General features: G+C 38.1%; 3 protein-coding genes and 1 long non-coding RNA gene across 6 annotated transcripts in view; 3 read left to right on the top strand and 1 right to left on the bottom strand.

Annotated features, from left to right (window-relative positions):
• LOC138031561 (protein toll-like) overlaps window positions 1-12,500 on the top strand; it is a 178,174-nt gene that overhangs the window by 53,002 nt on the left and 112,672 nt on the right. The gene's annotated exons all lie outside the window — the stretch shown is intronic.
• The window catches only part of LOC138031583 (uncharacterized), a 20,202-nt gene that overhangs the window by 2,246 nt on the left and 5,456 nt on the right, over window positions 1-12,500 (top strand). Inside the window, exon 2 of the long non-coding RNA XR_011128240.1 lies at window positions 11,796-11,893. This is a non-coding gene — a long non-coding RNA (uncharacterized lncRNA). The remainder of the gene's footprint in view (window positions 1-11,795; window positions 11,894-12,500) is intronic.
• Window positions 1,038-3,069, top strand: LOC138032360 (uncharacterized). The gene is made up of 4 exons (XM_068880022.1): window positions 1,038-1,139; window positions 1,271-1,411; window positions 1,479-1,580; window positions 1,769-3,069. The coding sequence occupies exons 1-4, from the start codon at window positions 1,038-1,040 to the stop codon at window positions 2,264-2,266; spliced, it is 843 nt and encodes a 280-aa protein (XP_068736123.1). The 3' UTR covers window positions 2,267-3,069.
• On the bottom strand, window positions 2,802-9,375 carry LOC138031385 (uncharacterized). Of its 2 annotated transcripts, XM_068879097.1 has the most exons (11): window positions 8,731-9,375; window positions 8,516-8,583; window positions 7,998-8,283; window positions 6,780-6,923; window positions 5,496-6,517; window positions 4,928-5,010; window positions 4,647-4,754; window positions 4,157-4,353; window positions 3,793-3,861; window positions 3,500-3,572; window positions 2,802-3,123 (listed from the first exon to the last, which is right to left on the bottom strand). In XM_068879097.1, the coding sequence occupies exons 1-11, from the start codon at window positions 8,898-8,900 to the stop codon at window positions 3,028-3,030; spliced, it is 2,316 nt and encodes a 771-aa protein (XP_068735198.1). In that variant the 5' UTR covers window positions 8,901-9,375; the 3' UTR covers window positions 2,802-3,027. The 2 variants fall into 2 exon arrangements, with proteins under 2 accessions (XP_068735198.1, XP_068735193.1); XM_068879092.1 differs by having other exon boundaries at window positions 2,802-3,572; window positions 8,731-9,371.

The following is a 12,500-nucleotide window of genomic DNA, read 5'->3' as shown; positions in this document are numbered from 1 at the left end:
CCCTTGCCAAGTCTTAGTACAGTACACGTACTTCTCCACTTTCTCCTTTTTCTTCTCTTGTACTCTTCCATGTCTACATGTAGGTATTGATGCATGTACATTTATGACCAAGCCTGCAAAAAAGCGCCGGTCATCAGACATTTGTCCGGTAAACTTGAGGTTTTGACTGGCAAACGATCAGTCTGACCGGACAGGCTGGTCAGGGTCTTCTGATATGATGCAAAGTAAAACTGTATTTTTACAGGTGCATTGATTTGAATTAAATAACACTGCAATGTACGTGTGCTGTGGAATCAACAAGGATACTGTTCCCCAAATGCATGTTGTTTGTGTTTTCATTGGACTGATAAGATTTTATGACCAGTTTTACAGTGAATTTTTAGGGCCTCAAATTACATTTCTTATCGTGACTTCAATAACTAACGTTATTGCCTATGCACAAACAAAAGCTGAAACATATACAAATGTATTTTGTTCAACTAGAATGACAAACAAAGAAAGCAAAAACATAAGAATTCTCAATAGAATGGCAAACGAAAGCAACAGTATTGGGCAGTGTGCGCATGTTTTGATTGTTTTCATTGTCGTGCAACAAAAAGCAAATTCAAAACCGTTCAATGAAAGAAGCCAACAACTTGAAATGATTTCAAGACAAATATATAAACCGTTTCTCCAATTGTCAGGTCTGTGTGGTACATCGTTTCTGAGTTATCAATTTCCCGAAGCATTTCACACAATGCTGCCATGTTGGTAGACCGTCCGTGGTCCACCAATATGGTGGCCAGTAATCAACGAAAACACCTGGAGTTCACTTTTCCGCAAATGTGCTTACGTAAAGGCCCATTTTCATCCTTGATGCAACGCGGTCGTTTGTTTTTGTTTTCAAATCGCTCTATTGTTAAATGGCGCACTCTGATTGGCTATCTATTTTTTTCGACGGGAAAACTTTTCGCACATTCAAAGCTTCGCGCGCGGTGTTTAGGCTGTTTTCTCTGCCACATTGTCTTAGTAATCCTAGAAATTGGTATTAGTTATTCATGGAAGTGGATGAATCTATTACCAACGATGAATCCCAGCAGAGAAATGTTTACGGGTCGTTGATTGATCCAGAAGAACGTGAAAACTCTGAAGCCTCCGAGGTAGGTGATAAATCCACGTGCAAAACTTCAATTCATTGTCGAATTTACTGTCGGAATATTTGCCTCTGCTGTTATTTGTGGAATGAAATAAACATTATATTTTCATCCTCGCTTTATCGTGTATCTTTTAGGACTTACCTGCTCCAGAAGTGCGCTGTTCATGTAATGGTGCGTGTGCACGGAGATCTGGCCGAGGTTCGTGTTCGTGCAAGGCGACTAACCAAAACTGCACTTCGAATTGCCTTTGCAATAAAGCGAAATGCAAAAACAAGGTAAACAGAAAAACACAATTTTCTTTTATGAAGATTTTGTTTGGCTTACTGTTTCTTTGTACCACAGGCAAGTGAGGCGGCGGAGGCTGAACAAGTAAATACGCCAGTAGATCCTGATGGACAAGTGCAGTTATTCAACGAGGTGCAGTCCTCGGCAACACAAATAGAGGTGAAGACTTTATTATTCGTGCACAAATGCACTGTAGTCTGCATATAACTAATATCCTAAACGTTAGTAAAATAAACCAGAATGCTGTTTATACCTGCGAGGTCCCAGAATAGGATTTTCAGCCCTCTGTTGGTTTCTTTGTTCATACTTATAATTTCATATATTTTGCAATGTTCTGTTTGGTCTAGGAATTTGTGTCAACCCTTACTAGACAGGATATAGAGTACCTCCTCAGGAATGTTCTGGCAATGGGAAGAGGGAGTTTGGACTTTGCAAAGAAGCTGCTAGATGAAAAAAATGCACCACCACCACCTCCCCCAAGCCCAGGCAACAACAGTTCTCCAGAGTGGTGCAGGTGTGGAGTTTGCAGGCCTATGCCCAGTGACCAGGAAAATCTCTGTTGCAAAAGGGTTAACTGCATAACTCGTTTCCAGGTTTTCAACAATATTTGCCTTGACAGAGATATTTTAGAAGTATGTATTAAGGCTCGCTGCGACATCAGAGCAGATGATTTCAATTTTTCGATGGAAAGTTTTCGAAAAGCAGCATACAGACAATATATTCTATGGAAATATGGAAAACTTGGTCGGGGAAACAGGAGAGTTGTTCCATCCTGTGCAGTTTTGTCAATACGACATGCATATCCTTCCCCAGATGGACGATACATGGGCTTTCGAAGCAGCTGAACTTTAGAAGTATTGGTAACTCCCAATAGGGAAAGGGGGTGGGGAGCAAAAGTGGTCATGTCACAAACCACACAGTTTAAAAATCAACCCTTTCCTAACCCTCCCCCCCCCCCCCCCCCTTTCCCCCCTCATCCCATTATCTTGCAAATAATCCAAGGCTATTATCAATAATGGCTCATTCATCTAAACCACCTTTTAAGGAATAATATCAATTCCAATGTTTTGGGTGTGAACTGCATAGCATTTATTACAGCCTCTGACCCTACACCCTTGTGAAATTTGTGCAAGGTGGTAAGCTTATATACCTTTGCATAAATGGTGCTTAAATTTGAATAACAATAGTTTATACATCCTTTGCCTCTTAATCAGGGTTTTGGACAAAGGAGTTTTCACATGAATGTGAGGCTAAGGATGTATAAGTACTGTTATTCAAGTTTGAGTGCCATTTGTGCAAAAGGTCTAGCTGTTCCTGTCCAAATAGTCTTGGATCAAAGCTAATTATATACTTAGGGGACATTATTGTTAGCAATGACAGTTTGATTGTAAAACAATGCATTTATTTTAACTTTTTACATAGATTATTTCAGAACATTTTCATAGTAAGGAAAGTTATAGGGGGACCAAAATGTAGTAAATTTTGACACCATCTTCCAGTCTTATCATAAGAAAACAAGAATCATAACATCTCCACTTCTTGAACAAGGTGATATAACTTATACTGGTAATGTCAGACATCCCTAAGTTATGGAAGTACTCTACTGTTAATTCCTGGTATTAAAACTGTGTGTGTTACCACTGAAAAAGAGAACTGTCTCGTAAAATCCCATGTTCTTACTAACCCAAACACCAATGCCCACCTGAAAAAAATACAACAGTGATTGTAAGAAAATTCAAAGACCCTTTTCATGACAACCTGTAAGAAAAATTTAAAGAAGGAAAATTAGATTAACTAGAAAGACCAGGTTTGGACAGGCGTGAAGGACCCTTAAGTAACTCCTCTGTGGATGGTGCTGCCTTCATTCCAATTGTAGGGGCTATCTGTTTGGGATTAAAGAGGTTGTCATCTGTTGGCTGTGAAAAGCTCCCCTCTAAAAGACAACGCTCCTTGAGCATCTTGGCCATCATGAAAGGAAAATAGCTGTAGCTCTTCTCTTCTTTAACAATCTCAGCATGGAATTTTTGGGTGTGTTTGGAATATTTCCTGTGACCACGTGCATCACCAGCTGCATTTACCTGCTTCCCTCTTGAGAGATGCATGTTATGATCAATAGCAGCTAACATTATCCTCATGATAAAGTAGGGATATCTGAAATAAATGAATGAAAAAAATTGAAAGTAATCATTATAAAATTTTGCAAGAACAGACTACAGCAGAAATGAAATACAGGTTATCAATGGTGGGTAACTTCTGAAACACTGATATTTACAATTCTACTACATGTGGTCTCTGATGGGAGGGGCCTGTTAAAAGACCTACAAGACAGAAAGGCATGTACATACACAATACACAAGATTGATTTCCTTACTCAAATGCCATGCGCTTTGGAGCATATTTCGTGAGCATGCTATTGTAGCTCTCCAATACACTTGTGTGCCTGTAAAAATGATAAACCTAAAAGTTATAATATTATGAGTGGTAAAGTAGTACTTAGTGTCCTCATTTCCTATCATGATCAGCCACCTTGAATCTTAAAACAAGCCCTTGATATTGAAACAACCCTTTTCTGATAATAAAATGCTTGTTTATGTATGGAATGTCATTGTGTGAGATTTATTGACAGCAGTGGGTTGTTTGATGAAAGGGGGCAGGTGGAGGAAACAATTTGACCAATGCAAGAAAATTAAGTCTTCAAGTTTATAACACCACTACCAGCAACGGGAATTACTGACCTGAACCTAACATAAAACTCCAAGTTGTTGAGCCACTTCTTGTCCAAAACAACCTCCCTGAGAGCTGTTAAAGCTTTCGAAGACTTCGCCAAATATGTCTTTCCCGAAGTTCCTGTTTCATCAGGGGAATGCTTGCAGGCTCCTCCAGCCCATTCATGTTCGCCACAAACATGGTGAAGAACACCAAACCAAGTTTCCTAAAAATTAAAAATGATAAACATGTACAGTATTAGAACTAAAAAAATTATTACACAAACAAGAAGCCTCTCAGAACTTCATGAACATTAATAAGACAGTAAATATGACTGCAGATGGAGATTTTGATTAATGTGCAATCAATTAGCATGTACTCAAACCAAATAAGACAGCAAGAAGAAAATTGCATCACAAAGGAAAAACCCTGTACAGCAAAACTGCTTTGTGTAGATCATGCAACAAGGGCACTCCTGTCTAGCACAATATTCAATAAAAGGGGAAAACTGTTTCCAACCTTCAGTTCATCCACACTACCATCACAACTTTGACAGCAAAACCAGAAGTGGTTGACAATGTCATCGATCCACTCTTTCAGAGTTTCACATCCTCTTCTGTGAGCAGCCTGTTATAAAAAAAAAAACACAGGAACAAAAACAGAGGCAAATCTAGTATATAGAATCAAAGTAGGGTGGTCAACTTACTGAGAACAAAGACAACTAAATCAAACATTTGTTTCATTTGGGAAACTAAATATACTTGCAACATTTAAATGACAGTGACAAAACATGCACTTACTTGATGAAGACACTTGCTCAGCTTCTTTGCCTTGTGCCAAATATCAAGAGAGTGAAACAGTTCCACCAACTGTGGAAATTTCTCTACCAAACCAAAACAAGCTATTATTAGCTAACAGGCCCTTTGCACAATCCGATCACATGGCATGGAATTCATTGTGCTGGGATGCAAGTAACACAGAGGGACTTTCAAAACAAGGAAGTCAGGCTCGGCTGGTAACATGTAACACATGACCGGATCATGCAAAGGGCCTATTAGCAATGAAGCTCTCTCTCATTGTTGTTTATCAATAGTTATAATTTTTGAGCCAGAAGCCCCAATGGCACTGATCAAATCCAGGTATCTTTAATTCATTGATGAACATACACTGTGACTGTTGACTATTTAATATACAGACTATTGACCAGCTGCTGGGTTTATCTGGGTATTCAATGTCAAAGAACATTGGATACATGTATTTAGAGTCAAGGCCACTAAGGGCAGCCATCCCAAGCAATGAGAATAAAGGGATTCAACACTTCGCTGATAAGATGCTCGAGATTAGAATATGCAAATAACATAAGCATACCTTTCATATCACGCACAAGCTTCATAATTGATGAAGAAGCATCTGTTGCAAGCTCACTGAAGGGGAGGACACTAGCCATCTTCTCCAGAAGTCGTCTCAAACCTTCTTTCTCCATGACAACAGAGTTGCCCCCTGTCTCCCTTTTATCTACAACTGCCATGTCCACAACTACTTTGCTGGCATGCTCCATTAGCGTGTAGACACAGTACCTTGCACTGTGTCCTGGAGAGTCATTCCTGCCATCACCACACAAACACAAGTCGTCATACTGTTGAAGAATACCAGTTATCAAAGAGTTCATTTCATCCCAAATCTCCTTAACCACAGGGGCTGCACAGTGCTTCTGGAATCTTGTAAATGTGTTCCTGCTGATAATACTTAATCCAAGGGCTTTACATAACAGGGTAAATTTGCTATAGTTATTCCCAGAAATGATTATTGCTGCTGCAAATAGGGAATCATTCAGGAAAAACTCTACATTGTTCTTCACTCCTAAGACTTCTGATGACACCCATTTCTGGCAATGTCCATTCTTGCATTTGCGAATGATTTCAACCCTGGACCCAATGGTCTTCACCTCTTCCTTAAAATGAAGTCCCTCACCACAGAGGGCACATTTGTCTTCCGAAAGTTCCACAAGCTTATTGATGGAGACCATAACTCTCATTCGTGAGTGAAGGGCTAAGAATGTTTCGAGATCACCTTTGCTAGTAAGCTGCTGGAAAGCATCCTCTAGCTTCTTAAGAATTTCAGCTTGATGTTTCTCTGCTGGTTTGGTAGTTTCCTCTGGCTGGGGCATGCTTACTTCTTGTTCAAGGGCCTCGGTGACCGTCGGACTTCCAGCAGCGCCACAAATATGGTTGGTATCATCATCTGCATGTATGTAGTAAGGTTGAGGGGCTTCAGACACAACACAAGGGGCTACAGCAGCAGTAGGAACACAGCTGGAATCATCTTCAGCAGCATAAGAAGGATCAACCATTGTAAGGGTTCTTTCATCTTCCTCACTGCTGATATCCATGCTGTGAATAAGCAACATAATATGATTATAATATTGATTGCTATAATGTACACCACCCCCTCCGCACCAAACCCCCTTCATGAGGAATTGCAGAGCAGCTCTGTACTGTGTGACATATGGTAACATATGGCCTATCTTCAAGCATGCATACATCTAATATGCAGGATTAAAAAGCCTTCATTTAAATTAAGATTATATATTTGCATTTTCACAAACTGGTGTTTGCATACTAACTTCAATCATTGACAGTTGACCCTACTCACTTTTCACCAAACAGCTGTGTAACATCAGGATGCTCAGGACTGCCATAGCTATCAAGATGCCATTCGTCATAATCACTGTGGTCATCGCTGAGTTCATCACTGGATGTGTCACTCCTGTTAAGATCTTCCACAATGATGTTCACTCTGTACACAAAAGTACATTGAAATCTTGTGAAATTTTGACAATGAAATATAAATTCGATAATGGTTGAATGTATGGGACATACAGTTCATTTACTACAAATCATGATATGAATTGTTGGCATTTTTATCAGGTGCTCCATTCTAGGGCCTCTGATCATGGGAGTGGTCTCTAAGTAACATTACACATGTCATACCTATAGCTGAGCATCAGGTACTACATAATTGACACCCACAACAGGTTATGGTTTCAACTTTGATCAACATTCATTGTTTTCTGAGGCTTTCTTGGTGCAAAAATCATCTTCTATTTGCTTTATACAAAAAAATAATTGATTCTCTATCAAACAGAGTATTTGTACACCAAGATATCTCTTGCATGCATATAACTAAGAAAAATACACAAAAGGAAAGACCTTTACATCGTCCATGTAGCTGTAGCCATTAAAATTAGAAACAGGCAAAATTGAGAAATGACTTAAAATCTGCATTGGTATTCTTTTATTGCTGGGATACAGAAAAATATGGACCCCCCTTTCTCGCGGCTCCCAGTAAATTGTAATCCTTTCTGTGGGGGTGGTATGGATATTGTATGGAACTGTATATCACACGGTTAAAATTACAACAATCGTAGAATTGATACAATATTACAACTGGGAGCTTGAAGATATGAATAATAAATTTTATCATTTAATGCATGTTTTTCTTCCTTTCCATTACCTAGGAGCCCACCATGTAACCTACCAATAAATGCCTACAGATAATGGTATACTCGTGAATGCACAGCAACCTCTCATTGTGTTTTGCTGCAAATAATATTGCTCATGGGTGGTCGAATGATAAAACAATTATTGAACTTGGCTATTGCAAAACATCATTATTTGTCAGTGTCACTCAGATCTATCATTTGCCCCGCCTTCGGCTTCAGAAAAATAACTGCTTTGCTCACCACTGACAAAACACAATATTTTGCTCACCCTCATCCAATTATTTTTAAACATTCTACTCGCTGTGCTTGTCACATTGTTTTTACCAATATATTCTTTGTGCACATTGCTATCCCATTTCTATACATACGTTTGCTCCAAGTCAGGAAAAGGATGATCATCAAAAATACATGTAGGCTCAACTGATACATCAGAGTCTTCTTCAGATAGGCTGTCATCAATTGCAAACCCACCAGCAGAGAATGGGTTGCCAGTGAAACTGTTATTGGTCTGGTCAAACAGTTTACTTCTTGAATGCCCTGGATCTGGTTCTCTCTGTTTCCCCAAGTCCGATATCCCCGTGACATCAACACAACTTGAGTGTGACTCACCAGCAAGATTTGCACGAATGGGAGTAGAAAACAAGGGAACTGGATCTAGGGTAAACCAGCAAATATGTTCGTAAATGACCTATTCATAGGAATAAAAATTAATTTCCTCAAAACAACACAAAATTAAACTACATGGAAAACAACAAGAATATTACAGATTCATCAAATAAATATAGACACAAAAATTTAATCCAAGCTTAGGTAACAGTATGTTTCTAAGCTTGTATAGGCTTACAAGATTACGTGGGACTACCAGTAATAGAAAGAACTTACTTACTTGTATCATTATCTTCTTCACAAGACAGAGATAAATTTACCTCTGCAGATTCATGAATGGTGTTTGATCTAATAAGGAAAGGAAAAAATCAAATACAATACTGCCTGGAGAAGTGTATCGGCAACACAAAGGAAAATAATTTTAAGTAACAAGTGGAACAAGTGGTGTACATGTGCACCAATTATGTACTGTAGCTGTCGAGCAGCAAACCTCACCTTCCACGATGTAACAGGAATTCTGCAAACTCACTGTCTGTGCGTTGTGAAAGTCCCAGAGTTTCTTTTCTATCCCTCCAGAGATTAAAAACAGATTCCCTCAACCGAATCGACTTCAAAGAGCCAGGCAACTTTGGTCTTCCAACACGACGGCGTGTAATGGCCGCCATTTCGTCATACACACACAGTCTTCACAGAACAAAATTTACGAATATATACAGAATATTTACAAAATACTTTCAGAAATATAAAAAGTGACAACAAGAGAAAGTTTTTCCAGCAAGAGAATGAACAATATTCCAAGGATTGCTTTGGGAAAAAGCGATGCAAGTCTGCTTCGAAGAATTCGGTAATTTCGTGTAACACGAAATTCAGGATCAAAGTATCACGGCGCGCAATGCATCAAGGGTGAAAATGGGCCTTTAAATCAGAAACCCATAAGGGTTGAAACAATACAATACATGCTTAATTGACCACTCCCCATGGGGGCTTTTCAGGGCCAATGAAACACAACGAAACGACAGAACAGAACAACAACAACTGTTAAGAATCCCAACTGGCCAGAGGCAAGCCAGTTGGCTATTTACAAGTGCAGCTGGGAAGTTGAACCAGGGACTACCAGGATCAAATTCACCAAATGGTCAGAGCAGGTCTTGAACCCGGGATCTCCCGATCTCAAGGCAAGCGCCCTAACCACTGGGCCACACTGCCAACATGAAACGTGTAACACACGTTCACAGCTTCCGAATATTAAGTGCGAACTGATTGGTTGAATGTTTCAGTGGTAAGTACCATATTTGGAAACCCCTTGCTCTTGTTGTTCCAAATATGGTAATTAGCAAATTGAATAATTATTCAGATGAAGCTTGTTCCCCAGCACACAGGGGGCCGTTACACGTTTCAACCCTTGTGGGTTTCTGATAAATACATGTGTATGAACACCTCTCGTAATGTACTTGAAATCCACAAATGTCTGAGAATCATAGAAAGAGACAATTTTTCAATCAGCTCTGTATCCTGGGGTCACGCAAGGTAAAAATTCGGAAATTCAAAAATGCTGTATCCGAAACAGAGGACGTTATGGAACTGGGAAAAAGATTTATTTCTAGTTCATCTTCAACCCTCATTTAGATACAGAAAATATGTGCATGTGAATATTTCAAAGGTTTAATTTTAAATACTGTTTTTTGTACATTGGTCTGAAGAAAGTTCTAAAATATTTGAATGGAATCTTGAAAGATTTTTTTTGAAATTCTTCCGAATATGACTGAAGAATAATTTGAACAACAACAGTGGTGTCTTCCCACATGAATATTGACATAATGTTAAGTGATTTTACCCCATAAGATCTTACACGGGATTCCGATCATGCTAGAGCAGAAATAGTTTCAGGCCTGACGTTAAAACACGAAAAAGAAGGATCTTCCTGTCCGGCTACGGGCAATGCAAAAGATTTGAACCTTAACCCTCACCCTAACCACTTTTAAAAAAGAAAAAAAAAAGAAAAAAAGAAAAACGAGACAATGAAAATGAGGTGCCGTGGCCTGGCCTGACACATGACAGGCTTATAGCAAAAAAAATTATTTGTAGGCTTAATGACCCATGTGTGATTTAGATCTTAATTGTCTTTGAAAACAATATCTGCTCTTTGTGCCTGTATAACAATGATCTGTTTGTTTAGAGAAATCCAAAAGTATCTTTGCTTTGCTATTTTCTGCCACTTTCTTCTCAACATGGTCATACCAATTCCTTGAGTATGAGAGATAATATTTTTTACATAGATTTTAGTGTATTATTTGAGCTACTTTGTCATGTCTCTTTAGAACTACATTCACATTGTGCAAGTTTGCTACACAAAAATATTATACATTCTGCATTTTGTGGTTGACTGGCTTGTTTTTCTATGATAACCTCCCTCCATCAGGTTGTTAGTGCCTGATCCTTTGCAGTTTCTTCTTCATGTACATGTATCCATTCCTGAGCCAATAATTGTAGCCATGGCTGACTGGGCTACCCTGCCTAAATAAAGTTGACTTGACTTTTCTGATCTTAATCTTATTGTTTCCTCCACTGATTTCAGTCCTCTTCTGCCCTCATTCCTTGCTAAGTAAAGCCTGGCCATGCTTGCTCTGGGATAATGATAATAATAATTATAATGATAATAATAACAACAATAATAATAATAATAATAATAATAATAATAATTATAATAATAATTATTATTATTATTATTATTATTATTCCATGAAGCTGTAAAGCTAAATGCACCATGATAATAATAATAATTTAATAATAATAATAATAATAATAATAATAATAATAATAATAATTATTATTATTATTATTAAATTATTATTATTATTATGGTGCATTTAGCTTCATGGCAGGTACAGTGTACTGTATGGTACACCCTGTACATTGTAATCAAAACTTCAAGAAATTTTAATCCCATCATCAGGTCATAACAAGCTGCCTTAGACTTCAAGGACTCTTTGGAGGATTGTTGCTTATCCCAGCAAGAGCTGCCAACTCTATCCCAGCAAACATGTACATGTAGTCCCGAGCCAGTCTCTTTGGAATAGTACCCAGTGCTCCAATAACAACAGGGACAACTTTAACACTCCTTGATCTTCCACAAGGCTTTTATCTCAACTGCCAGATCCAGATACTAATCTTGTTGACCTTTTCCTCTTGTTGATATCTACCCTTCTGTCACTAGGGCATGCAATAGATGAGGCAATTTTTGTTTTGTTTGTACACAAACACAATGTCAGGGTGATTGTGATTCAGTTTCTTATCTGTTTGTATAGAGAAATCTCACAGTAGTTTAAAAATTCTCAGACTCATAGTTGTACAGTGTATAAGCAGTTTAACAGCTGAAGGCAACTTGTATGATGGACCTGAATACCAATACATGATAGTTAATTGCATGTCTGGTCAGGTGTGCCACTGGTCCATGTAACTATATAAATATGCCAAAGGAATCTATTAGTCTACATTATTATTGTTACATGTAGCAATTGTACAATGTAATTAAATTTAATTGTACCTCTAATTTCTTGCAGCCTGCTCCATATGCCTCTGGAGAACGAGCTGTTTAATTGTCACCAGAAGACTGAGAATACTTTAAATATGTTAATTCATTCAAGGTGCAAAGATACATGTAAGTACTATTTTTATTAAACTCACAAAGTAACAGTTATTATAACAAGTATACACAGGAAGTTATTGTCAAAATGTCAGTCTTTATTCCAGAAATTGGCCAATGAGGGCTCAATTATTGTCAGCTGGAGAAACATTTTGTAACCATGCATTATCAAATTTTTCATTATGGTTAACCTCAGTAGTGCTAGAGTCTGGGCTTCTGATAGGATGGGGAAAAAAAATGAAAGATTATGCGGAAATTTTTGGCCATAATTATTATGCGTAAACATGCGTTGATTATGCAGAAATTACACCGGATTATGCGGTTCCAAATTTAAGCAATAATTTGTAGAACTAATAATTACATGTAGGCTCGTCCAATGTATTTACATGCTTATGGTAAGTCAAGACTCGAAATTGCGACCAATACAGTCTAATTTGCAACTGAATTTTTTCCCTTTGCAATTTCCGACCTGCTTTCACCGTTAAGATAAAAGGGTTAGCAATTAGCTTTTTGCTGAACCTTTTGCTAAAATAAATAAAGCCAAACCTAAAAGTGGAGCTCCCGTTTTTAACCCCAAAAAGCAATAAAATGTTTGTGGAAATAACTATGCTTCTGCATAAAG

Source organism: Montipora capricornis, chromosome 2, assembly GCF_036669925.1.
Source record: "Montipora capricornis isolate CH-2021 chromosome 2, ASM3666992v2, whole genome shotgun sequence".
In the NCBI taxonomy this organism is placed as follows: Eukaryota; Metazoa; Cnidaria; class Anthozoa; order Scleractinia; family Acroporidae; genus Montipora; species Montipora capricornis.
Note: the sequence above shows the minus strand (reverse complement) of the source record. Positions and strands in the feature narration are given on the sequence as shown.

Bases quoted from the DNA above. Each gene is read 5' to 3' on its own strand.
- LOC138032360 (XM_068880022.1), top strand. From the start codon at position 1,038: ATGGAAGTGGATGAATCTATTACCAACGATGAATCCCAGCAGAGAAAT. The intron at 1,140-1,270 runs GTAGGTGATAAA...TGTATCTTTTAG, and splicing joins AAAACTCTGAAGCCTCCGAG to GACTTACCTGCTCCAGAAGT. The intron at 1,581-1,768 runs GTGAAGACTTTA...TGTTTGGTCTAG, and splicing joins CCTCGGCAACACAAATAGAG to GAATTTGTGTCAACCCTTAC.
- LOC138031385 (XM_068879092.1), bottom strand. From the start codon at position 8,900: ATGGCGGCCATTACACGCCGTCGTGTTGGAAGACCAAAGTTGCCTGGC. The intron at 6,924-7,997 runs GTATGTATAGAA...TTTTGTGTACAG, and splicing joins TTTCCTGACTTGGAGCAAAC to AGTGAACATCATTGTGGAAG. The intron at 3,573-3,792 runs GTAAGGAAATCA...CATTTATTTCAG, and splicing joins CCAAAGCGCATGGCATTTGA to ATATCCCTACTTTATCATGA.